The sequence below is a fragment of the Primulina eburnea genome, chromosome 16 (genome assembly GCF_022965805.1).
Source record: "Primulina eburnea isolate SZY01 chromosome 16, ASM2296580v1, whole genome shotgun sequence".
Taxonomy (NCBI): Eukaryota; Viridiplantae; Streptophyta; class Magnoliopsida; order Lamiales; family Gesneriaceae; genus Primulina; species Primulina eburnea.
Window position 1 is genome coordinate 1,756,341 of NC_133116.1, and position 26,309 is coordinate 1,782,649.

The window sequence follows — 26,309 nt, forward strand, 5'->3', positions numbered from 1 at the left end:
GTTTCCATGAAGGTGGCATCCATTTTAATAAAAAAAAATGTTTCGTGTGAGGATTAAAAAATTTGTTGCTTTTGCGATTTGCAACATATCCTAAAAAGACATATTTTTCTGCCCTAGGATCCAATTTCGACCGGGATCTCTTAGGTATGTGAACATATGAGGTGCAGCCAAATATTTTTAGTGGTAAATCCGAATTGATTTTAGATTCCGGAAAAAAAAAATTCAAACAGCCCAGCGGAGTGATGTATCTTAAAACTCGTGTAGGCATCCTATTAATTAAATATGCTGCAGTTAAAATTGCATCTTCCCACAAGTATTTTGGAACATTCATGTAAAACACTATGGCCCTAGCAACTTCAAGTAAGAGCGACTCTTTTCTGCCCAGAATTTTTTTGCGCCATTACCCTAAACCAGAACCATGCTAGAACATTCTAGCGAATCCACCACCATTCCTCATTCTTCCTCACAACCCACAGTGACTAGAGATATGCCAAAAACAACCTCTGATTCACACCCTGTTCAAATAACCACCATCAAGTTGAACGGCGACAACTTCTTGCGTTGGTCTCGGTCGGTGAGAATGTATATCCGGGGCCGAGGAAAGACGGGATATTTAACGGGTGACAAGAAAGCTCCGTCTGAAGATGACCCAATGTATGCTACATGGGATGCCGAAAATTCCATGGTAATGACGTGGCTGGTAAACTCCATGGAAGAGGAGATTGGCGCAAATTATATGTGTTTTCCTACGGCATATGAGTTATGGGAAAATATAAATCAGATGTATTCTGATTTAGGGAATCAGTCCCAAATTTTTGAGTTGACTCTCAAACTTGGTGAATTACGGCCGGCAAGGAGAAGAAACAGTCACCAAGTACTTCAACTCCTTGAAGAGAATCTGGCAGGACCTTGATCTCTTTGATGCTTATGAGTGGAAGAATGCTGAAGATGGACAACACCACAAGAAAACAGTGGAAGATGATCGTATCTTCAAGTTCTTGGCTGGCCTCAATGTTGAGTTCGACGAGGTGAGGGGGAGAATTATCGGTAGGAGGCCGCTGCCATCCCTTGGCGAAGTCTTCTCTAAAGTTAGGAGGGAGGAGAGTCGGAGGAATGTTATGCTCGGCAAGAAGGGACCTGCTGCTACCGTTGAAGGTTCTGCTCTTATTTCTACAGGCCTAAACATGCGCAGAGGTGCTGCCAACCTACGTAAACTAGAGGAGAAAGCAAGTGTATGGTGTGAATATTGCAACAAGCCGCGTCACACCCAAGAAACCTGACTCTGATACCAACTTGAAAGAGACAATTTGAGGGGATAAATTTTTTTACTATTGAGATTGCCATTATAGTAATTTACAGCATAATTACAGTCCAATATCTTGGGATAGAAATTCTAATTTAGAGGGAAAGAATATCAACCTAAAATAAAACTACCTAAAAATAAACTTGACAACTAGTTGATACCTATTTACCATATCTACTTGATTTACAGCTCAAACCTTCCCTAAATAATCCCTATTCTCGACAGCAGCGAACATCCTCCTCAAGCTGCAAGCAAGTATGTTGATCGTACCAAGCTTGGACATAAGAAAGTGATGCTTATCCGAACCCAAAGCCTTGGTTAAGTTGTCTACGGGCAGACAATGAGTGGAAACATGAGCCGTAGCAGGTTCACAAATTTTTTCTCAAATAAATTGAATCAATTTCAATGTGTTTGGTATGCTAATGATATAATAGATTTGCGGCAATATGTAAAGTGGCCTGATTATCACGACGAGTTAGTGTTTTCTTGGGAAAACGTCCCCTATATCTGTAAGAACAACACACAACCAAATAATTTCACAAGCAACAGAGGCCATCGATGGTTGCTCCGCTTCGGCGGAAGATCTAGTAACAGTGCGTTGCTTCTTAGATTTCCAAGAAACCAAAGAAGATCCAAGATTAATAACATAACCTGTAATGGACTTGCGGCTCATAGGGCACGATGCCCGGTCAGAATCAGAGTATGCAAACAATTGAAGACAATATAAAAAAATACAAGTAGTTGATGTAACCGAAAAAAAAACGAACGGAAGGAAAACTACAGCGGTATCAGCTATTCCGCACTCAAATTATTGATGTAACCAAAATGTATTCTAACTAATGATGAAGAAATTTCAATGAAACCTACAGAATTTTTAGAGACAAAATCAATATCTTGAAATGTGGGTTTCTAATCGTTCCAGAGTTTCGAGAAAATTCAATATAATCTCAATACAACAGTAGAAAAGGGAAAACAAGCAATCACGTATCAAGAACACACCTGAAATGTGGCATCGCTCAAGATTTCTTCAAATAACGTAATTCGGAAAAACAAGTTTCTGCTTCAAAGCAATTTTCAAATGCCTGGGAAAAAACTCCTGCGGGTTGCATTCTGGGGCAGAATATTTGAAATTTGCTTTTCACTTCTCCAGTCACTATTTATATTTTTCCGTACGGCTGTCATTCGGGTTCCATAACGTTACCCGACCCGACCCATCGGATAATACCCGTCCGGAAGAGAAAAATATCTACATATATATATATATATATATATATATATATATATATATATATATATATTTTTTAGAAAAAAGGTTCGGGATTATGAGTAAAGAACCGATGGAATCTGATCTTCTTGTCTTTGTTTTGGAATGGCTAAAATATAGAAAAAACAATCATTTGCAATTTGAGTTTATTTTTAAAATGGTGATTATATTTATTTAAGATATCGAAAATATTTGAAATACTTTATATTTATGTGTTAATTTAGTTTTAGATTTAAAACTATTTATTATGTTTTTATAAAATAATTAATATTTGATAATTGTTCTTGAACACCTATTGATGTGATTTTAGATTTTGGACTAAATTTAGATAATTTTATATATGAGTGAATGTGCGATAATAATTTTTTTTCAGTGTAGAAATTTACGAATTAATGGGGGTATTTTTTAAAATGGATAATTTGTAAATAAATCCCCAAACACAACTTCAACTTTATCAAAACTCTCTACACCCAAAAAATTTTATTTAAACCCCCTAAACCATTAAAAAGACAATATTACCCTTATATGTGTTAATTTTAATGATTGATTTTACTGGGTCGTAAATGGTATCAGAGCTTATAAAGAGCCCCGAGCCTCTATCGTGTGATCTGACACGAAGCGCGACTCTCCGTAGGGGACGAACTCAGCTCTGTTAGAGAGTTTGAGGTTAGCAAACTGATAGGTACCCTTAAGTGTGTCACCTTGTGATTGATCACTTGATCTCTCATCTCCTTATCCGAAAGTCGGAGCTCTGAGTTGGGGTATTGAACTTAAATGGTATCAGAACCGAGTTAAAATTATTTCAAACATACAAATTTATTATTATTATGTAATTAAATATTTGAGGAGGAGAATTTTCTCAATTAACATGAATCCGAACTCAGATTCGAGATTAATTATTTACATGATTTATTCCAGAACTCTGGAATATTTGAAACAGAAATATCTAACCAATGTTAGATATCAAGAAGTAACTTATTAAAGTCCTAAGGTAAACTTATGATTCAAAATAACAGGTTCCTAGAAATAGTATCGGATTCCTCTAAACTCTCCGGAAATCTTAAGGAAATTCAAAAAATGGTACAAAATTATGCCAATATGATGTATTATGTACCACAAAAGAAGCCACTGGTTTTTCCAAATAGAGAGTTTTCGAGTACATGACTCTATACCTGGAGCAGGGGATTCAAATACCCCTAGCACAAGTGTTAATGTCGGGATCAATCTCCAGATAAGTCGGCTGAAACAAAAATTGAAGCTCCCGATTTAAATCTCGAGTCTTCAAGTCAACCCTTCACCTCGGAGATCGAAGAGAGATACATCAACCTTAGACCTAATACGGACAAGGGAAAATTTAAGGTTGATAATAATGAAGTTACAATTTCTCCATTTCAGATTTATCAACAAATGTGGGAGAAATTAAAAACAAGAGAAAGCATTAACCCCGTCACAATTAGGGTTAATGTTTCGGGAAAATATCCTAGGGTATGGATGAAACTAAATTCATATCCAAAAGAAGCAAAAACATGATATGAATTCGGGGCTCTTGCCTCGGTTTATACTGCATCATCTAGCTTCCCTGAAATTTCAAGACTACCTAAATGGATTGAGGAAGCGGTTCATGAAATATGGGCAAATAACGACTATTTGTCCAGATGAGATATTATGGAGTTATACTTCTTTAGTACAGCACCAGAACCAGCAGGAAAAGGCTATCACGAAACCTTTCATTTCATCAAGTTAAGGAGGCCAGATATGAATGTTCAAAAATTCATCAAAGATCCTCCGACAGAAGAAACACCTCTTGTTGCTTCAATAACTGAAGACGACATTTCTACCAGAAGAGCATGGGTTATGAGTCTGTCTAACCGAGATGGACAAACTCAATTTTTCGTTTAAATTTTATCATAATTCATTAAACGGATAATTAGTGTTAAATACAATGACATGAAAACAACAAGTTTTGCAGAAGATTTATTTGAAAAGGAAAAAATCTTTTGTAGAATAGCAAACTGCCGAAGAGTAAAGAAACTCGTCGAAAATTCTGCAACATGGCTCATGTGGGAAGATGGTAAGAACAGATCAGCCCAGAATGTCCAAATCAAAAGGATCCAGAATTTGGCAAGGGCTTCAGACATCGGTCAGACAGGAAGCATCTTGCAGAGACAGGACCAAGTAGTGAAGGACCGCAACCATGCACGTTTTCCTCGGGGACACCAAAGTTTAAGATTCTCCGACAAAAATAATTGGACATGTACCTACCATCACTTTTCTTTGGGGATAACAAAAGTTAAAGATTCCCCGACAAGAGTTAGTGGGCATGTGATTAACCCGCTAAATGACCAAGAGAACTTGGACCCAAATACACCTATAAATAAAGAGTAAATGAGAACAAAAAAACACACAATATTTAAAACGAAATTTGGAACCAAAGAAAATGTATTCTACATTTTTTAAGGTAGTAAGAAAGCAGCTGATGATTTTCAAAGATCTCTACAAACTATTAAAAGAAGCAGGGAATGAGATCTCAGCTGATATGATACAGACACATATCTACTGTTTATGCCAGGAGATAAAAGCGGAAGAACAAGCTATTTCTAGATTAATATTCTAGAAAAAGACAACTCAAGAAAAGTGAAAAGACCATTCAACCACCCACTCAACCCACTCAAGAGATAATGTCAAACACAGCTGGAAGACATTAAAGAAAAGCTAAGGCAAGTCTTGAAGTCATGAATTCATATCCACAAAAGACTTCTATAAATACCAAGACAGAAGGAAGATGAAGGCATCACTCAACCTCTTCATTTTCTTTCAAAACATTGTAATATTTTCTTTCTAGTTTATGTGTGTTTTTACTTAGTCTACTTTAAGTAGTTAAACAAGTTTCTTCTCTTCTACAGGAGGTTACTATGTAATAATAGTTTGTATGTTTGAATAAAAAGATCAAGGCTTTTACCCCTCTCATGTATTAGTTTCAAATTGAACTACTTTACTATACATCATGAGGTAGGAAACGAAACATGGTTGTGCTAAGTGTTGTTGGAGAAATTTGCGTCAGAAACCATCGGTTGCGATTGTATGGTTAGACTGTGAGGAACAGTCTGTAAAACTCGATGGATATAATCCGACGACATTCTGGTCAAAGAGATAAACTGTTCAATTTATCATATGGAAGCATGATGAGACATTAGAAAAATCGATCATTTGAGCATGATATATAGGCTGAAAACCTTGCGTAGCTGTATATAAATATATATATATATATATAGATATATATATATAATACTGTTCACATAAAATACAAAAGAATTTAGTTGAATACATTTAATTGGGGATTCAAAAAACCCATCCGTAAACAATCGTTTTAAAATTGAATTGCTTAAAATTTGTGAAATTTTTATTTATTCTTCGGCTTTGAGGAAGTAAATAGATAAAAACACACGATATATTGCAGAACTCAATTACTTCAAAGCCTAATCTCCCAAAATAACACTGAAATTGAAACTCGTTATCACCAAAACCACATGAATTTGAAACTATTCTATGTAACAGTAGTAATTTCATTCAAACTAGCTCCCCTATGCAAGCAACATCGGAACTGGCCATAAACCCAACATTTACACTGCATAAACATCAAACATAGTTATACAAAAAACCGACGACAGAGTCACCTCCGAGATCTTTTTCGATCGTTGCATGTTCCCTGCACAAGCATAAAGGGACTCCCAAAAATTAAAAATATGTATCAGCTAAAAAATTGGGATGTTCAATAATACACCAAAAATTTATTGAAACAAAAGAAACCATTTATATTGACAAAGAAATATCCATTGAATATCTAAGCTAGTTTTATCGTGGCACATCACTAAATTAATATCAGCAGCACATTCAACTTTTCCCAACCATCCCATCCCAATCCTCACTACTCAAATTTTCCGACAAAAACATAAAACCTTTCAGATTATCAGGATCCAATCATTCACATAACATAGGAATGGTCCAATTAATCCCATAACACAGTAACAGATATTAGATAGGACTGATGCCATTCCAAACAAGACAGACAACTTTAAAGTTAGACATCACAGATACTCAATGGATGACCAACGGTGAAGCATGAAACATGTCAAAGTGCGATTTTGTGGATGCATCGTACCATGTGTAAGGGCAGTGATCTTCCTTGCTCACAGATAATGCCTCAACCTGATTTGCAAGGTCGCTCAGAATCGCAATGCCATCGGGTTTCTGAAAGACATAACAGAAAAATCATCTTCCAAGTTCCTTGTGCACACAAAAAGATGAAAAATGATAAATGGTTTAGCCTTTCATTATGCAATTATACCCCTCTTCCGCCTAATTAAAATTTACTCCAAATCACGACTTTGATATTTGTTTCAAGCTTGGTAAAAGGTTCCGCTCATGCTCGAGTGTTACCTCACTCTAATATTACACATCAACACACAGCTCAAATAATCTCCAAGCATTTACTTGGAAACAACCTACCACAAGCATCTCACTCGATTTTATGCCAATATTTAGAACTCGCTGACCAGCGAGAACCATATCTCTGCTTTGTCTTTTATGTTCCCTATACCTTGGTTCTAATCTGCAAACCTAGCACCTATACTGAAAATGGAGTGTTCAGGATTGTAAATTCGTTCGGCATCACCGTCAACAAAACACATACCATTGAACATTCAGATAACCAAGAACAAGGATAGCACGAACTCAACTAACAGGGCAATAAAAATTGATTGGGTAAAAATGGGACGATACCTTGATCTCAGAAAGATTTACAGTATCACCCGATCAATTAAATTGATTGGGTCAAAATGAGGACGGTACCTTGATCTCAGACAGATATACAGTATCACTCAATCCATCAACAACACCTCGAAAAAGACAGCACTCTTCAGTCTCAGCATTCTTTGCCCTGAATGTCATGCATAAATATGCACCTATATAGTTGAGTTTGGAAACCTTCTCGAGATTGAAATTCTTTTGCTGAAACGAACCCAAAAACATGCAAACAAAATTATTATGCCCATTCAATAATCAAAACTGTTGATGATATTAAATAATTGTCTAACTTCTTTCCGATTGTAGACATGTAAAGCTAGTTTTGCCGCATCCCTGACGTGTTCCCTCTCAACATCAAACTCTGTCACCCATGCAGGAGGGCATACACACCAATTTTGTCTTGATATTTATCGCACCTCTGTCCAAAAATTTAAAACAAAGTTTATTTTTCGAAGGTCATGCCCAAACGTAATGTATGCACAATTGATACAACAGTGTCTCAATTCCGACAAATGTCTCTAACAACAATTTAGTAAGAAATTTGCAGCAGACTCTTCTTTCGCCAATTCTGCATCTCGACCGCAGAGGAAAAACATAAGAGATCATCATCCGGATGATCGAATTACATGGAATAGAAAGCAAGGAATACGTACCTCACGGAGATACAACAAGTCCAGATCCGTTAGATTAATCTCTGCAAAATTAGAATCCCATCCAATTGAAGCCATTTCCATTGATCCCTCACGTTTTATATGAACATAAAATCAAATTTTTTCCTCAAAAAATCAATTTGCGTTTTATATTCTGCCCTTCTCGAATAAATTTGGGAGAAATTTCAATTAAATCCTATCAAAATTCAAAACAGAACAAAATCAACATGTATCGCCGTATCTACCTGGTTTGACGTGCTGGATCATCGATTGGGATGAGTACGATTGCGCCATAATCCTTCAATTTCAGAGACTTCTGTTCTCTCGTCGAACGACTTGGATGGAGTGCTTTAGAAAAATGAGGTGGGCCGGGCTTACGGTCTCAAAAAGGGCTTTTTCTTTTCAAAACTAGTTCACTTAAGTACGACATAGTATTTTTTATTTTATATTCAAAGATCAAAATATAATTATAATAAATAACAACAATTTTGATATAAAATTAAAAAAATAAATAGAAAAGAAAAAATAAAAAAGACCTAAGATGAAATTGAACATGTAACTTGATAATTAGAAAACAAAATTTGACCGTCGGTTGTAATTTTCTAAACAATATGACGTCGTAAACAAAGAAAACTAAATAAACACTATTGGAAATTAAGAGATAAACTCCTAACATGATCTATATTTTCAATCAAATGTATGAATTCACAAAATATTAAAATAAAACAAATAACGTTGTTGAAATCTGAAAGAAAAGAACTTGAACTAATGAAATCTAGAATGAAAACTTTGAAAATAGTTGATTAAAGTTATGAAAATTATGTGCATGAAATTGGCTAGAATTTGTGCGAGAGATCGCGTGTATCCCTTTCTCGAGTGAATCTCATGTGAGACCGTATCATAGATCTTAATCTGTGATACGGATCAATCTTACTCATATTCACAATAAAAAGTAATACTCTTAGCATAAAAAATAAGAGGATAGTGTTGCAGTTTTTATTTTCTTCTTAATTAACAGACTTGTCTTGGGTTATATGAATGAATATGGTTTATTTTAGATGTATGCACGACACAAAACCATACGAGAAGAAAAAATATAATCTCAGATAAATTATTAATTTGTCATTGTATTTATTTATTAATAGTGTTTTTTTAAGTATAATCTATTATATATTTATTTATTGGGGAAGTTATTTAAAAATCCCCAATCATAATATTTCTTTGCATTCACTCCCTACCCACAAAATTGTGGTACTATTTCATACAAAATGTGGTACACTTCATGTGGAAATGTGGTACACTTCATGTGGAAATGTGGTACTAAAAAAGTACCTAGGGACTGAAAACAAAGAAAAAAGGCGGCTGGGGACTGAAGCCAAATTTCCCGTTTATTTATATATTAAAATTATAATAATGGAAAAGTACAAAAATGTGACATGCTTCTTGTCTCTGAGCAGGTGTGGCTTACTTGTCAATTCAACTGACATGTCATTTTTTTATTCTCGTGTTGTGAGGGTCATGCAAGTTCAATGCACGCGCTCTTTGTTTATTTTTTACAAGTTATTTTATTCTTAAATTAATACATGTTTCAAAAAGAGTTGACGGAATATAATACATTTCATTTATAATAATTATAATAGATTTGATGGTATTCCGATGGATCATTACGATTGTCTTTGTTTTGAAAAAGGAATAATATATGTCAATTTGATATTAAAATTGTTAGAATTAATTAAATATAATGATATATGTAATAGTTTTGAGTACATGTTGATTTATCAGGTGAAACAAAAACGAAACATAGGTTTTTGTAAAATGAAAATTATTTGTTTTTTTATTGATTTTTTCCTTATATGTTTGTCTTTCTACGATTTTAGTTTTTACATTGTAAAATTTTATTTTTATTTTGTTATATATATTTTTAACAATTTTAGTTTTTTTCAACGTAACGCTGATGTGTCACAAATGTAATGTTAATTTAACGATAATATGTGTAGTTCCACATGAACACTCATGATTAAAAAAAACTAAAATTTTCAAAAATTGAAATATGCATGATTAAATTGACATTTGATTATACATATAACCAAAATAGAAAAAAAGTGCATACAAGATAAAAAACTGTTTTTTTCTTATAAAACGGTGTAGACGATATCATATTATATTTATGAAAAAGATGTGATTTGATTATCGGGCATATGCAATATACTTTTGTAAAAGTCGAACTTTGGTGTAACTTATTTGAAACAAAACGTGATACAAAACGTGCATTTTACGGCTCTTTTATAAATACGATGTTCATAAAAAAAGATATGATAATATATTGACACATAATTTTATCGTGTTTAATAATATAATTTCATATATCATCATATATAAAAGAAAGAAAATATATTTGTGTAAATTAAATTATCTAATATAGTTAAGTAAAATATGTTGTTTGAGATAATCAAACTTGTAAAACAATGTTCTCTGTTCTATTTTGTGCTTACATTTTATTACTACAAATATTATATATACGTATCTGATTTAATTGAAAATTAATTTTATTATCTGAGAAATAAATTATATAACATATTTTTATTGCTCCAAAAGGTGAAATCGCTCACCTTAGGCGTTCTTCATCCCTGGCCCGACAGGATTGTGAGAGGAGGTAAATCATGATGACTCAGCCAACCAACAACAGCTAGACCTTATGCTACGCCGCGCACAAAGATATAACATATTTTTATGACATGATATGACATGATATGATTAAACATTTTTTCTTGATTTATGACATTTCTTTTAAGAAAATTTATTTAAAAATGATCTTTAAACATATATTTAATACAAAAACTAAACAAATGATAAAGATTTTAAAAAATAAATCTCAAATTCATGATAAAATAAAATTAGTTAAGTAATTTGAAAATAATTTCAGTCGCAAATCAATAGGTCACTTGTTTCAAATACTAACGACATTCCTAAGTAGGACATTTGGATGGGCGTAGGTGTAGCCCAAGCGCGAAGAAGCGCGTGGGAAATGTAGAAGACAGTTATGACGTCGTCTAACACATTCCCGTAATTCCCAGACAAAGGCGAGGGTGTTTTTGCAACATTTTAAATATTCATCGCTTTGGCCCACACCCCTCACTCTGCCTGGCTCTTCAGTCCCCGCCTCTATACGTAACCTATACATACACAAATACGTACACGCCTCCACCGCCGACGATGTCTAAACCCTCCCCCGCCTCCGAGGTCGACGCTGGAGTTTGGCGCGCAATTGCCGGTGCCTCCGTCCAAATCCCCTCCCTTCACTCCTACGTTTACTACTTCCCCGAAGGCCATATCGAGCAGTGCCCTTCTCCCGCCATCGTGAATTCCAGTATTCCTCTCAAGAGGCCATTGATTTTCTGCCAAGTTCTATCTGTTCGTTTACTCGCGAGCCATATCTCCGACCAGGTCTTCGCCAAAATTCTCCTCCAGCCACTTCATCCCCAAGTGCAACGCGTGGCGAATCACAACGGCAACGGCGATGACCTTCAAAACGTCGTGGTTTCGTTTGCGAAGATTTTGACTCCATCGGATGCGAATAACGGCGGAGGATTTTCGGTCCCGAGATACTGCGCTGAATCGATTTTTCCACCACTCGACTTCGAGGCTGACCCCCCGGTCCAAAAATTGACGATGAAAGACACCAATAACAATGCATGGGAGTTTCGACACATCTATCGGGGCACACCACGCCGCCACTTGTTAACCACTGGTTGGAGCAAGTTTGTCAATGCCAAACGCCTCGTTGCCGGAGATTCCACTGTTTTTATGCGGAAAGAATCCACTGCTGAGCTCTTCATTGGAGTAAGGAGAGCTGTTCGATTTGGTACCAAAAACGCGTGGTCTTCTGCCGAAAACGCTGCCAATGGTAGCAAGGATGAGGCGATGGAGGCGATGGAGAATGCGGCCAAAGGAACGGCATTCGAGGTGGTGTATTATCCCAGGGTTGGATTACCTGATTTTGTGGTGAGCGCGGAGAGGGTTGAAGATGCATTGCGGATTTGCTGGAGCCCGGGAATGCAGGTAAAAATGGCAGTAGAGACGGAGGATTCGTCGAGGATGACATGGTATCAGGGATCCATAACGGCTGCCGCGTCACTGGAGGCCGGGCCATGGCGCGGTTCTCCCTGGCGCATGCTTCAGGTATGATACGATGCAACTGTTCATGCATGTAGAATTTATATGGCATTCTTGGGTGGATATTTATCTTGACTATGAGATTGCATAATAGTAGGTTAAAAATGTTTTTCCTTTCTGGATTCTTTTGCTATAATTTGTGAGTCAAATGAGTTTTAATGTTAGCTACAGTAAGCATTGTTTTGATGTTTAGAACAGTTCCACATCATGGATGTTGGATTTTGGATGCTGTATATATGTGTCTTTGAATTCCGGTATTGGCTTGAGTTGATTATGGGCTGTCCGGTCGATGTTATGTTCTCTATTTTTTGTTTTTTTTTTCCCTTTTTCCCCAAATTTCTTTGGTCCTAGTCCTTCTATAATAAAGTAAAAACATTATAAATTAAGTTCATGAGTTGGTAAATGTGTTGAACAGATTGAAAGAAAGGTTTATAGGCTATCTGTTTCTGTTACCGATGTTATGCAATTCAAAACTGCTGCATGTTATTGCAATACATTGGATTTGTTTCAGTTATCAGAAGATGGAGGCGCACAGGCAGTGATGCAATATTCAGAGCGTTTCATTGAAACACGGTTTTTGGTTTGTTTTGTTATGTTTGAGGCAATGATGCCGAGTGTTTGATTTGGTTAGATGCTATATAATCGAGAATAATTATAAGCTCTTTTATTTGGCTTTGTGGTTGTAAAGTCAAAGATGCTTTGTAAGCTTTGCCCGAAATGAAAATCAGTGTGTTTTGGTCTTGTGTGTTTAAATTGACTTTATGTTCGGACTAGAAGAAAATGTCGTTCTCAAATTGTCAAATGCATGTCTAGCAGTTATCATGATGGGAATTGAGAAATTGGCAATGTATCGGAAATGCTAAGAGATCCAAACTTCGAAGTTGCGTGGAATGATGTCTGCGTTTGTTTCTTCTTGCTGATGATTTCTTTTTCCTGTTCTTCATCAAGTCATCCTAGTACTTTTGAATACTGCAGGAAAACGCAACATTCAAAAGCTTTCTACCACCCTCTTGTTCTGAAGTTCTTTAATTTTCTTATGTAGGTCACATGGGATGAAGCTCAACATCTGCAGAACATGAACATATTGAACCCTTGGCAAATTGAATATGTTTTGTCTTTGCCACAGCTTCATTCTCCATTTCCTCATCATAAGAAATTGAAAGTTCTGCAGCATCATGGGAAGCTACCCAATGAAGGGACAGATTGTTATGTCACTATGAAAGAGATAACTAATGTAACTGCAGAGAATCTGAACTTGTCCATGTTCAACCATTCTTTTTTTCCTGCCAGCATGCAGGGAGCCAGGCGAGATCAATGTAGTATATCCAGTTTGTCCAACTCCGAGAGTGATAACTCCCTCCAGATTTTCACCAACCTACTTACAAATGGTGCAGATTCAAAGTCGAAACCTGTCTCTGCAGCTCCAAACATTAAGAACTTTCCTTTGGACAACTTATCATCAAGTAGTCAGAACAGCGATCAATTATGTGGCATTGGGTCATCTGGACAGCAGGTGCGTCCTTCTTCAAGTCCAATTGGTGGTGGTTCATTTCAGTTGTTTGGAAAGCTCATCCAGATACCCAAGCCCGTGGAATGTGGTTTGAGCAATGAGGGTTGTCGCACAGATGGTGAATACCAAGAAAATAGTATTTTCAGCAACCAACCAAATTCTTCTCCTAGACAGAATAGCAGCGGAGTGTTTGTAGGCCTGATTGTCAATTCTAAAGAGGCTCAGCTTTAAAAAGAAGCATGTTCTATATCAACTACTCTCTGATGGCAATTCAAAGCTGTACAGGTAACTCCAAGGATTCCTTTTTTATACTACTAGAAGAATTCGAAGTATAAGTTTCTGGGTAATGGTTAAGTGGAGCAGACTCGATAAAAATACATGTTTCTATCTTTGTCTTTTGCTTTGCATTCTCACGAACCTGATCTTTGATCTTGCTAGGCAATCTTGATCTCCATTTTTCTTTTTCTAAAGGTGATTTTCTACCTGATATTTTTTATTTGATGGTACTTTGCTTACAATTTCTGCATGCAGGTACTGGACACAGGAATTCGACTGGAAATCTGACTCTTTCAACAGCACAAGCAAATTATTCTCTATGCTTTTTGTAAATGTTTAGTTTCGGTTACTAATACCGTGATTCAGACTTCCCCCATTACAGATTACTTGACATAGTTGCCATTTGAATTATAATTCTCAGAGTTGTGCAATTTAATCTGACATTTTTGTTTGAACGTGATGTGATTGAATATAGACATTCTATATTGCAGCGCTTATTGTGCATTGATCATCTTTAAACGTTAGTTTGAGTGGCAAAAATTTTAAACATAACTAAGATATATGTATCAACTATCTTAAAGAAAAAATGTATCCGTCATTCTAAAATGTAATGAACGATGGATAGTCACGAACTTTGTAGCATGTTGACATGATTTGACCAACGTGTTTCTCTTTCCAAACGCAATCACCCTTTTATCGTGGTTGAGGTCTTGACTGCACAATATATATGTCTTTTCCGACCAAACATCCTTCTACATCCTGCGGACCCCCAAACTTCTGCTCCAGGAAGAGACCAATGGCACCGAGTCGCTGTCCGAGCTGTTGTCTATAAACACTGTCCACCGTCAAGGGTTTCTTGCTGTAATCAACTGTTAACTGCATAACTTCTCCATCGGCAGGGCTGCTGCCTCCCACCACCAACTCAGAGCTGAAATTGGCGAATGCCAATGTCTGCACCAAACCAACAAACTTCCCGCATGAGAGACGCCAGGGAGTTCCTCTTGTACCTGAAGCCAGAGTTTCCCCGAGACCAGGAGCAATCTCAGCCTCCACCAGACTATGATCTTTGTCTGTAGGGCTAAGAGTATGTAGCACAAAAGACAGGTCTGGAGACAAAATTTCTTGGACCAGAACAGCCATCACTGCCTCCGCCTGTTGCACGCCAGCAGCTCTGCGGCTTAGAACTGCCCTGCGTGTGTACAATGACGCCCAAACACGGGCGACAGCATGTCCAAATATGGTTGGATTCAAAGGGCTGATGTTCGGAATGGATTCATAAAGTCCTGCAGCTGACATTCCGGCTAAGTCCTCCACATTCGCACTGGAACGGACTATTAAGCGGGCAGTTGTGGGGAATATTTGGGATAACCCATCGATGATTGCTTTCGAAGGGTTTAAAGAAGATACAAGCTCCTGTAATTCGTTGCAGAGTTTGTCGAGTTCTTTGTCCATTTTTGCTGTTTCTATTCTTTCAAGAAGGGATCTGTAGGTGTCTAACGATCCACTGTTTTCCAGAGTCAATTCCATCGAACCAAATGGTATTACTGCTCCAGCAGGGACTTTAAACGATGCTGGAACTCCTTGTTCATTGTGCACTGTAATTTAAAGGGAACATTGCATCTTTAGTTTATCGGAGGCAATGGGATATCCAAAGGTTCAGGTAGCAAACCCAGAAATTTAGTCGACTGGAGCGGTGAAACTTGTTACATATGAAATTTCAATATTTTTTCACTTGATACATGCAGCTCCTTCCCGGATTTAGTTCTCATGAAAGATGCCAATAGACAACTCAAGTACAAGTTATATACCTTTGTTCGAATCAACTGCTAATGAAGCCAGGCTTCTACAAGCTGTAGCTTTTGCACCTGAGCTTTGTAGATCAGCATTTTCAAGCAGTATAATGCCTGCTTCAGCTGGTCGGCCCTGAATGAAGTTTTCAAGAAATCAGTGAAAACATCCCAGACAACTAATGCTGCATGTTAGACCTGATGGCTTACAAAGGACTTGATTGTTCGCAGTGAATGACTATTATCTGTCCAGTTTCCCGTGGATGTTCGTTTTTCCAATGTGATGTTGTCATTTCTGCTATCTGATAAAGATGGGGTCAAAGTGACACCAGTTGTTGATGCCTCTAACCTGAAAAAAGACATAAAGCTGTGGAGAATAAACAAAACACAATAGAAAAAGATTGTCCAAAGGCCATGAGTGGACCAAAAATATATTGAATTGCCCGTAGAAATTATAATTCTATTGGAATATATCCCAAATATTACTTGACAAATTTTCCATCCAGCATTTTGATATCAGCAACTTTCTCATCATCTTCACATGTAACAAATACAACCTTTTCCTGTAGTTAAAGAACCAACTTTGAATGCCATTCTCATTCAAAAAAAAAAAAACACAAAAAACTGATGGCCCAGACTTACTTGTCGAGCCCGAACACCAAGATGAGACAGATGAGGCAGCTCCTGCATCAGTATGACACCAGCAACATTTGCCCCAACAGATGTAACCTATCAAATTGGTCGCCAGCAAAACTTAATCTTAAATGTAACAGTGATCTTTTTTTCCCTAAACAAAAAATGTAACAGTAATCTATCTGAACATCATCTTGATATTTGTTTTTTTAACAATTAATTTACCTCTTCATCTCCATCAGCTTTGTTAACCACAAGAATAACTGGTCCTCTTACAGTTGATGGAACTGATCCTGGTTCAATGTTCTCCAACTGAGATGCAGTTTAACGATATGTAAGTCCTAACAATCACATGTGCACGTATACTCCGGGGTGCATTTTTAGGCATGAGATATAGTACCTGGACAAGAGTTCCAAACGCATCTCCAGGAACAAGAATATCCCAGCCCTCAGAACCAAGAACCTTTCTTACAGCCTTCAAAAGAAGACTGCAGAATTTCGAAACCTGAAATATCACACTGTTTTCCACTGAAAATTAGATGGCTTTGCTTACTTTGTGGGTTTCTTTTAGAGGACGGGAATGTGTTAAACTGCACTCAGTTTGAGAATTGTACCTTGCACGAATTTCGGCTTCGGCGTATGTCCTCACTGTATATTCAGGAATCCCTAATGCTTTTCCTAGTATCTGCAAGAACCAATAGTCATATATACAGTAGAATCCGAATTTTAGAAGGCAAGCAAGGGTTGAAGATTTGAAACCAGGAATATATTTATTATTAGATTCACGGCATCAAAACATATATATTCAAATGAATATATGGAATTATTTGCTAAATAGAAACAAGAATTATTAGTGCTCATGAGATGCCAAAACATTCATTTACCTGCACATTTTGAGGGAATATTTTAAGAAGTTCCTCGGAATATTCTTCAGTCAATCTCTTAGCTCTGTCAAGCGTAGCTTTAAGCCTCAATCCCCATATTCTCTTCCCATCCTCAATGCCTTATACGGTTACCATGATCAATGGCAGAGAAAATTGGTATGGTTAAAAACATACAAATATTATGAACTCTTATGAAGAAACAAGATACCATCGTTTTCCAAAAGGAGTGTCTTTTGCCATGCCAGAAGTTCATTTCCGATGGCTATGCATTCTTCAGGCTTCCATCCAGATAAGCCAACCTGATGGATACTGATGACTACAGCGTCAATTGGATCAATCCAAGAATTAGCATTATTCTGCTCTATGTTTTCCGCAAGCCAAATGGCTCCCCCCCTAGCTTCAAGTGCATTTAGAAACCTATCATACAGCCAGACACAGTAAATAATTATTCCAACTTAACATTCTTAATATTTATTTGAAAATGCAGTGGTCTACCTGCTAACAAGGATAAAGGCATAGTCTTCGAGTCCAATCTCACAAAGACGCCACTGCAATGTGCAAACACATCTATTAGCACCCCCATCGGATATTATTGAGAAATAACTAAGTTAAATTTGCCTTTTGGCGCATTGCTATTGCAGCATCAGGAGCATCATTTCGAAGACCACTTTCGAGACCCTTTATGATTTCTTCGCGAAGATTGTCCATAGCTTGTATCGTTTTCATCAACACACTTATCCATCCATTTTCTGCAATATTATCACTTCCTTCCATATTATCCAAAACCTGAAAAAATGTTCTCTTAAAATGAGGTGTAAATGAACATACCTAAAGCAACAAATCAAAAGATGTTAATAATGAGACTAATAATTAATAAATAACTTTGGCTGAACACATTTAACACATCAATGTTAGTTACGGGGAACTATCAAACTAAAATATCATAAATCGCTGAGAAGAAATACCTTTTTTGACTCTAGAAACAAAGGTAAAGCTGCTGAGCTCTGATTCAATGAATCTCTTATTGATTCCAGCTGTTCTTCAAGACTTCAATGAAATGAATCACAAGCAAAACATCAGAAGATGGTTAACCCAAAGTTCTACTATCCAAGAAACATCAATATTATATTGTATATACACATGATAACAACATAAATTCAAAAAGTTAACACCAGGTTACAGAAAATAATTAATTTTGAGCCTGAATAATTCACTACAACACTCCAAACGAGCAATATCCCATACAACACTTCTTTATTGATATAGGCTGTGATTTATAAAATAAAATGGGTCTTACTTTCCAGCATTGAAAAAATCTTTAAGTTCTCGATGAAATATCTTGAATTGCTCAATGAATGGTTCGCTATATTCTCCAGGTTTCTTGGTAATTCTTGCAAGCATTGCTTCTGTGGCAACTAAATCTTCAGGACCAGCATTTCTGTGAAGCTTGTTTTGTATCGTGTGCTTAATTTCTTGCTGAAATGTTTGTTTTATTGTCAGAAGCTCAAACTCTCAACACATGATAAAAATGATAAAAAGAGCATTTCCAGTGAATTACCTTAAGATCGTGTGGGATATCATTCCTATGAGCAATATCCCTTATTCTAGTCAATGGAACTGATGCTGTGAATTCTGCCTTAAAAGACGGTAGACAAGGATGAATCTTGCGGATAACAAGTGTTTCCTGTGTATCACAAGATCACCACAACCATGCGGACAAACAATGACATAAACAAGTAAAGTCCAAGAGAAAAAAAGAAGTGTAAAATAAGTTATCAACGTGATATTAACTTATCCTGATATATGAAACCATAACTATCATGCAAAACCGACAAAAGACAATGATAAAAATCTATATTAGTTAAACAGTAAGATTACTTTTGTTAAAGTTAAATTGCTTCTAAAATTACAAAGAAGGAGACCTGAGGTGAAGTATCTTTCCTGGCGGAAATTCTTTCTAATTCACGAAATATAAGTTTTGAAATCTCAGCATGCTTGTTTGGCCGGTGATGACCACCATCTTCAAAGCAAGCAATTTGACCAGTATTAATCCACTACATAAAAACGATATGATCAGGCAAGGGTACAGCTAGTCGTCCTAGAGGGACAAATTCGATAAAAAATAATAATAAACCTTCAGATAAATTGCTGAATATATGAGAGCCTCCAAGCGCTTTCCATTCTCAATATTCTCAACCACGAGCTCTCGTATGACTTCAAGCTGGAAATATTAAATGCAGAAAATAATACTCACAACCAGAAACTACAAATTGACCAAATGAGACTCCAAAAGAGTTCACAAGCTTTAAGAGGCTCAAAATACCTTACGCCACCAGTTCCGAGCAATCTGATCACCTTCCACTAGCTTCAACGGAACCCCTTCTAGCCCGGAGATGTCCCAGTTTCTCTTCTTTTCTGCATCCAAATGATCTTTTGAACGCACAAACGAAACATCCTTACCTTGCCATTGCCCCACAAATTCACTTGGTGTAGCAACCTCTTCTAGTGCATCAGGGATAACATTTCCATTTCCATTTTCTTCCTCCACGATTGTTTCTTCATATTCCTCCTCCAAAGGTAGCACTTTTACTTGCTCGTTTGTCATGTCCCACTTACAATTTATACTGAAACTTCCACTTTCTGACAGCTTTAGAATGCGGTTACCACTGTTTTCCCAGATCAAGTCTTTATCATTTCCTACTATCACAAACTTATATTCAAGGGGCTCTTCATTGATCTTTAGTTCCAAATCACAAACCCAACCATTTTCCGTCCAGTCCATCATCACCATCTTCGTCCAAAATCCTAATTCTTTGGCGGACCCCAAAATTGCAATATGTTCCCCAAATTCAACTTGATGATCTAGCCTAAGTTTTAGCTTAACTTTGTGACCACCAGACCTTTTAAGATGATTTTCCGTTTCATTTCCCCTCTTCAATTCTTCATCACTAAATCCACAGAAGAGGCCAAAAAAATCACCACTTGGAGTTTCGACAGAACCAAAATACATTATCTTAAAACTAGTAGTCTCGACATTTTTTTGCTTTAGTTTTAATCACGAGATTGAGTTTTAGGGACATGAAGGAAATAAGGCTTGCTTTGTTCTCAGATTCAATACATATTTGCGTACTACATTTAAGTATACACAATTAATGACAAGAGCAAAAAAAACTTTACCTGGTTTCAACAGAAGAAACAGCAGAGACAGCCAGTTTAAGAAAATTCCTGTTGATGGGTCTAATAGAGCATGAACGAAAATTTCTTCTAAACGGCAGGAAACTTGAAGGTTTCTGACGAAGAAAGTTAATCGAAGAACAAATTTGAGGGAATCTATCTAATGATGCAATATTTCGAGGTAAAGAACGAAATTTGCTGTGCAACACACAAGGACAGTCCATTTCCGCAAGTCGAAACAACATAAATTTCAAGAAATCTGCGACCTTTTAGCTGTATTTATCTATATATATGTGTGTGTCTGTGTGTGTGTGAGTGATGACTGAATCGGAAATCTTGATTGGATTGGGAAGCGGAAAATTTTACGCTCGAACACGTGGAGGGAGGAAAGCTTTTGTTGATATTGATAATTAACGGAGCACTAGTATGGCTAAATTATTAAAGTACATGTGAATATCCCCACGAAAGAACTTGGGGACTTGTAGAAGAATCGAGGCTTTGATTGACAAAAAGGAAGTTCAAGACCAGATTTTTTTTCCCAAGAACAGATTTTTTCCTGCTCTAGATAATTTTCCTTAACATGTGGATAATTCCGTGAATTATCACACGTTTTTTGTATTATTTCTTGTTTTCCTTTTTTACTGGATTTTTTCCCCTTGTTTTCTAGACCTTTCTTTATCATCCCTCCCTGCCCAAAGGAGCCAGCCATCAATATATTTTTGTACATAAATTATCCACTCTAATGTCTATTATTATTTATTTCTATATATTTTGGATTATTTAACTTGATATCTGCTCACTTATATTAGATTATTTTAAATTTTTAGTGAAAGTAAAATTGGAGTCTCTTTTGTTGATAAAGTGCAACGCAATTATTTATTATAATAATCACAAATGTAATAAAGCACAGAACAAATGGATGGACATTACACAACAATTAGCTTGATGGCAAGGTTCCATAAATTGATGTTTGACTGTAGATCCTGCATAGCTAGAGCCCTTAGCTATGAACATTAGTTCCATTGTCGGGTTTAGTTTGACTTCTCTCAGGGTAAATCTAATTGTCAAAGTATTGATTTTTTCGTAAGATTGGTCAATCATTGATTTCATATGTTTAGACCAATAATGACTATTGGATCTGTACTGAATGCAATACTCACATGGCAAAACCTCATTAGCTCATTCTCAAATGATAGAATGAGAATAATTGCAGAAATGTAAGCACGAAAGTAAATACTCAATTGTGTTATTTTAGTAGTGTGGAGTAAGGTGCACACGTCTGGGAGGGGTTGAATTACTGCATTACGTGTATGCCAATCAATGATATTGTCAAGACTTCTTTGAAGTTTATTAGATTACTTGGTCTTCATGGTGGAACCTCCGATAAAATTAGTAATATCTGATTTGCTGCTTAAAGCTTTTCTACGTTTCTTGTTTGCCAATTTGGCACAATTTTTTGCTGGAATCGTAGTCTACTAATTTCTTCATTGGTTTAAGGTTTAAGACGTTAGTTAATGTAATTGTCCCGCGCAAGTTCATCTCTATATTGACACTTCAAACTGACTACCATTCTTAAAACATCAGTCGAGTTTTCCACATGAAAAGGATTTCTCTGTCTTTTGCTTTTAGAAAAACAAAACTAAGGGCTACCTTCTTTTTGTAGCTTCCAATAAATTAGCCAGAAAATTATTCGAGTTCCTAATAAAAATAGATAATAATATGGATTGCCTGAGGCTAATTGGTCTCATTACTCTAATTGCCTGAAACTGCTCTTTTTACCAAGTAGCAGGTACCATTCTGCCCTTCTATACTTGACACCGGTTAATTTAAGTTCATGAGACACCAGAAATCGTTCTTTGTTGCCGCATATTAGTGGCAATAAAACCCGAGGTCAATCCTAGGCTTCTTCATTCTGCTTTGTGAGTATGCTGGATTTCTCTTGATTCAATCTGCTGTTAGATTGATGTGTACAAGTATCTTGCATTTTGTTTCCTTTATCTAAATCAAGATTTCAACTGTGTACAGATGCACGAGGCTATTGCTCGCGAGGAGTCACACGAATTCAAGGAAGGAATTGTAACCCGAGAATTTCGTCGTGGGTTCCTTCTTGGAGACTGCCATTAAGACCTGCCATGGTTAAGGTTTAATCCGGACCTGGTAAAAGGAGACCTCCTGCAGTGCAAGAGAGATTATCTGCACACCCGCCTTCAGTTGTTGGCCTCGAAAACCCATAATTTACTCAAATCACGTCTACTATTTTCTCTAGCTTGCAGAGGTAGGGAAAAAGATCCCTGCTCCCGGTTTAGTGGCATACTTACGTGTTAGTTAGTTATTACACCATGAAATGGTACGTCTATGGTCATTATTAAGCCAACATTGCCATCCTTCAAACACATGGAAATGCAACACATTAGATATCAGTTAGTTCATTGATTAATTTAAGCTGGATTCGAATCGCTACTCGCTCGACTCGAGCTAATAAATCCTTGTTGAGAGTCCTCTCGAGCAATAGCCTCTGCATCTGAACAAGCATGTGGCTTAATGGTCGGCGCGTTGTTCTTGTGGTTTAGTCCACTTGATTTTATACCATGAACTTGCAATCTAAGTTAGAGCACCATTCACGATGACGGCGACTGTTCTTATCTGTCATCCATCAAATCTTTTTTAAAAACACTTGACAAAATTGAATTTATTAAAATCTTTCAAATTCCCATTGTTGATAAAAACTTGTGTGAGATAATCTCATGAATCGTATTTTGTGAGACAGATATTTTATTTGGGTCATCCTTGAAAAAATATTATTTTTCATGCTAATATTATTACTTTTTATTGTGAATATCGATAAAATTGACTCGTCTCACAAATAAAGATTCGTGAGACCGTCTGACAATAGACATACTCTTCATTGTTTGGGCTTGAAGTGTTCTGATTAACTAGAACATAGCATGAAAATTAATGTAAGGGAGGGAGCTAGAAATTCATCATATCTAAACGTTTGTGAAAAGTATGTGAATTAAATCATCGAAATTGACATGTCTCAAATCTTTCTTCTTCATTCTTAGTATTTTTTCATCTTATGATAAATAGAAGATTCAAATTCTTGTTTCTCCAGTCTCCTTCGAAATCATTCGAACACAAAATTTAGAATATGCCTATAATTTGAGTAGGACGGAGAGGGTGTTCTGCAAAATTATAAATCAAGATGCATTGAATCCATAAATAGTCCTAAAATTTATATCAATTTCCATAATTCGACACCATAAAAATTAAACGTTTAATATGTGGATGATAGAAGTGGGGAGGAAACAGTGTTCAAATACACGCACGTGCACATGTTGCATGAGAAATTTTTTGTGAGAAAAACATTTGGGGAAAAGAAAAATTCCTTGCGATGATGATGGAAAACGACTTTGAACGGATATGGCGTTAATGAACCACTGTATAAAGATATTTGTCAATTAACATACCTCAATTGTGTTGGGCGAGACAACACATATTTGGTGGAAAAGATGAACTAAAAATTCCCCGTTTAGCTCTCGGCATTAATGAACCACTGTACAAAGATATAGAGAAGGGTAGAACAAGTCCATGCACAATTCATCCAAACAAGGCAACCCCTCCTTAAAACTTCACTCACAAGGTGACCTACAAACTGGAACAAACTAAACCTCAAAATTTCAATGATGGAGGCTGAACTTGAAAGTTCAAAGCGCTTTAAGTTGGAGTTGCAGAAATCAAGGGCTGAAGCCCAGAACTTGGTAGCTGAGAAGAAGGAGCTGGTTGAAAAGGTGCAGCAATCAATGGCCTCTGTTGCTTGTGAAATTATTTGATTGTGTGATGTTCTTGCAGATATAGGCGACGTTTTCCCAAGCAAACACTAACTCGTCGTGATAATCAGGCCACCTTACATATTGCCGCAAATCCATTATATCATTAGCATACCAAACACATTGAAATTGATTCAATTTATTTGAGAAAAAAATTGTGAACCTGCTATGGCTCATGTTTCCACTCATTGTCAGCCCACAGACATCTTAACCAAGGCTTTGGGTCTGGATCAGCATCACTTTCTTATGTACAAGCTTGGTATGATCAACATACTTGCTTGCAGCTTGAGGGGGATATTCGCTGCTATCTATCTGAAAATTTGTTTCATTGAAATTTCTTTTAGTGTTTTATTGAAATTTCTAGAGTGTGTATTGCCTGTCTTTTTTGGTCGTTTTCTAACATCAGTTTGTGTTTTGGTTGATAGTCATTTGGGCTCCAGGCTGCTGTTGAAACTAGAGGAAAAGAACTTCGAAGTTTTAGAATTCGATTTCTCAACTGGTTTTCTATCCCCGGTTTCGCGAGCAAAAAATGATGTATGTTTGCGGACATATCTCAGCGCTTGCATCAGTAGAGAAGGTGTTTTGGCAATGCGGGGTTACTATTGACGGCTCGGAATCTCATTACTTTGATGTGCAAGATCTAGTGGAAAATGTTCACATGGCATGCTCAAATCCAACCGAGGCTAGATTCTTAAAAAAGACTTGGGTTGTGATCATGGAACTAAGTTGGGCTATATCCTATCTTTTATCATCCGTTATGGATTAAAATCAATGTCAGCATGCACTAATCCAAAGAAGAGATATGAATAATCACACTTTTATGAAAATGTAATATGTAATGTAATTTTGTTATAATAAAGTCATTTATTTAATAATAAATTTTTTTCTCTACAGAAAAAGAGGCATAAGATCAACTCATTCAAAATAATATCGTCCAAAGATGTAATGTGGTATGCTAAGCATAAACCTATTATTGTTGTTTTGAAACCTTACAACAGTTTTAAACATCCTGGAAAGGTATTAATTTATTTGGATAATGTTGACAATAAGTTACATTTACTTGTGAATAATTATGATGTGTAGGCAATATATGCCCGACCTTGGAAGAAAAACAAACTAAAAATTCCTTTGACTGCTTCCACGCCGTCCTAATTGTTGGATCTTTAAAAGTCAAAAAAACATAACACGGTGGAGAATTATGTAGTTGTTCAGAACAGTTATGGCACAAGGTTTGGATTATTAAGTTTCGCAGTCATCCCGTTGGATTGCATTATGTTTTTGCTGATTTCGTGATACCTATGGATACAATTCCACATCATGAAGAAGCTACTCAATCCGTAGAAACGAGTGCAAGAAATCTGCAAGGAACAACGGCTTGATGATTTTCGACCTCACTATTTTGTAGTAATGCTAATGCCATAGAGAATACCCTATACTAATTCTTTAGAATACATATATAAAGGATTGTAACCAAGAGACTGCTCCTCGGGTATTTTTCTCATGCAACTATATGTGTGTGAGGAAACGATCAATTAATCGAATGCTATAATTCAGAAGCCAAAGCTCAATTGCTTGAATTTAAGCAATTGTTTTCTGGATTGCGTAACACTCATTAGAGATTGGGTTAAAGATTACCTCCGCTACCTTCATTGGTAATGGACTGTGGGTCAAGATCCATGGGCGTCTATTGAAAATCTTCTTGAAGCGCCGGTCGGTTTGGCCCTGAACCTACGTGCCTATGACTTCGTTTCTCAGGAAATTCGCGCAGCGGAAGATCCTGAATTTTATACTTTATACACAAAAAATATTCTATTAAACGAAGGTATTCGTGCTTGGATGATTCGCTGCGGAAAGCTCTTCCCTACACAAGTCGTACAATCCAGAAAACAATTGCTTAAATTCAAGCAATTGAGCTTTGGCTTCTGATTCTATTAATTGATCGTTTCCTCATACACATATAGTTGCATGAGAAAAACACCCGAGGAGCAGTCTCTTGGTTACATTCCTTTATATATGTATTTTAAA

At 36.5% G+C, this 26,309-nt stretch overlaps 3 protein-coding genes across 3 annotated transcripts; 2 read left to right on the forward strand and 1 right to left on the reverse strand.

The window, feature by feature from the left end:
• Positions 1 to 418: 418 nt before the first annotated feature.
• Positions 419 to 1,280, forward strand: LOC140817267 (uncharacterized). Its single transcript, XM_073176905.1, has 2 exons — positions 419 to 850; positions 906 to 1,280. Exons 1-2 carry the CDS (start codon positions 419 to 421, stop codon positions 1,278 to 1,280), a joined length of 807 nt encoding a protein of 268 aa, XP_073033006.1.
• A 9,881-nt stretch (positions 1,281 to 11,161) lies between these two features.
• Positions 11,162 to 14,430, forward strand: LOC140817381 (auxin response factor 17-like). The gene is made up of 3 exons (XM_073177037.1): positions 11,162 to 12,199; positions 13,236 to 13,988; positions 14,235 to 14,430. Exons 1-2 carry the CDS (start codon positions 11,234 to 11,236, stop codon positions 13,932 to 13,934), a joined length of 1,665 nt encoding a protein of 554 aa, XP_073033138.1. The 5' UTR covers positions 11,162 to 11,233; the 3' UTR covers positions 13,935 to 13,988; positions 14,235 to 14,430.
• An 11-nt stretch (positions 14,431 to 14,441) lies between these two features.
• LOC140817380 (phosphoglucan, water dikinase, chloroplastic-like) lies at positions 14,442 to 21,026 on the reverse strand. The gene is made up of 19 exons (XM_073177036.1): positions 20,461 to 21,026; positions 19,607 to 20,231; positions 19,418 to 19,504; positions 19,206 to 19,337; positions 18,842 to 18,967; positions 18,581 to 18,759; positions 18,249 to 18,330; positions 17,902 to 18,069; positions 17,779 to 17,831; positions 17,492 to 17,700; positions 17,284 to 17,402; positions 17,014 to 17,084; positions 16,800 to 16,917; positions 16,625 to 16,711; positions 16,409 to 16,495; positions 16,253 to 16,329; positions 15,977 to 16,115; positions 15,788 to 15,902; positions 14,442 to 15,574 (listed from the first exon to the last, which is right to left on the reverse strand). Exons 1-19 carry the CDS (start codon positions 20,700 to 20,702, stop codon positions 14,673 to 14,675), a joined length of 3,618 nt encoding a protein of 1,205 aa, XP_073033137.1. The 5' UTR covers positions 20,703 to 21,026; the 3' UTR covers positions 14,442 to 14,672.
• Between the last annotated feature and the right edge of the window lie 5,283 nt (positions 21,027 to 26,309).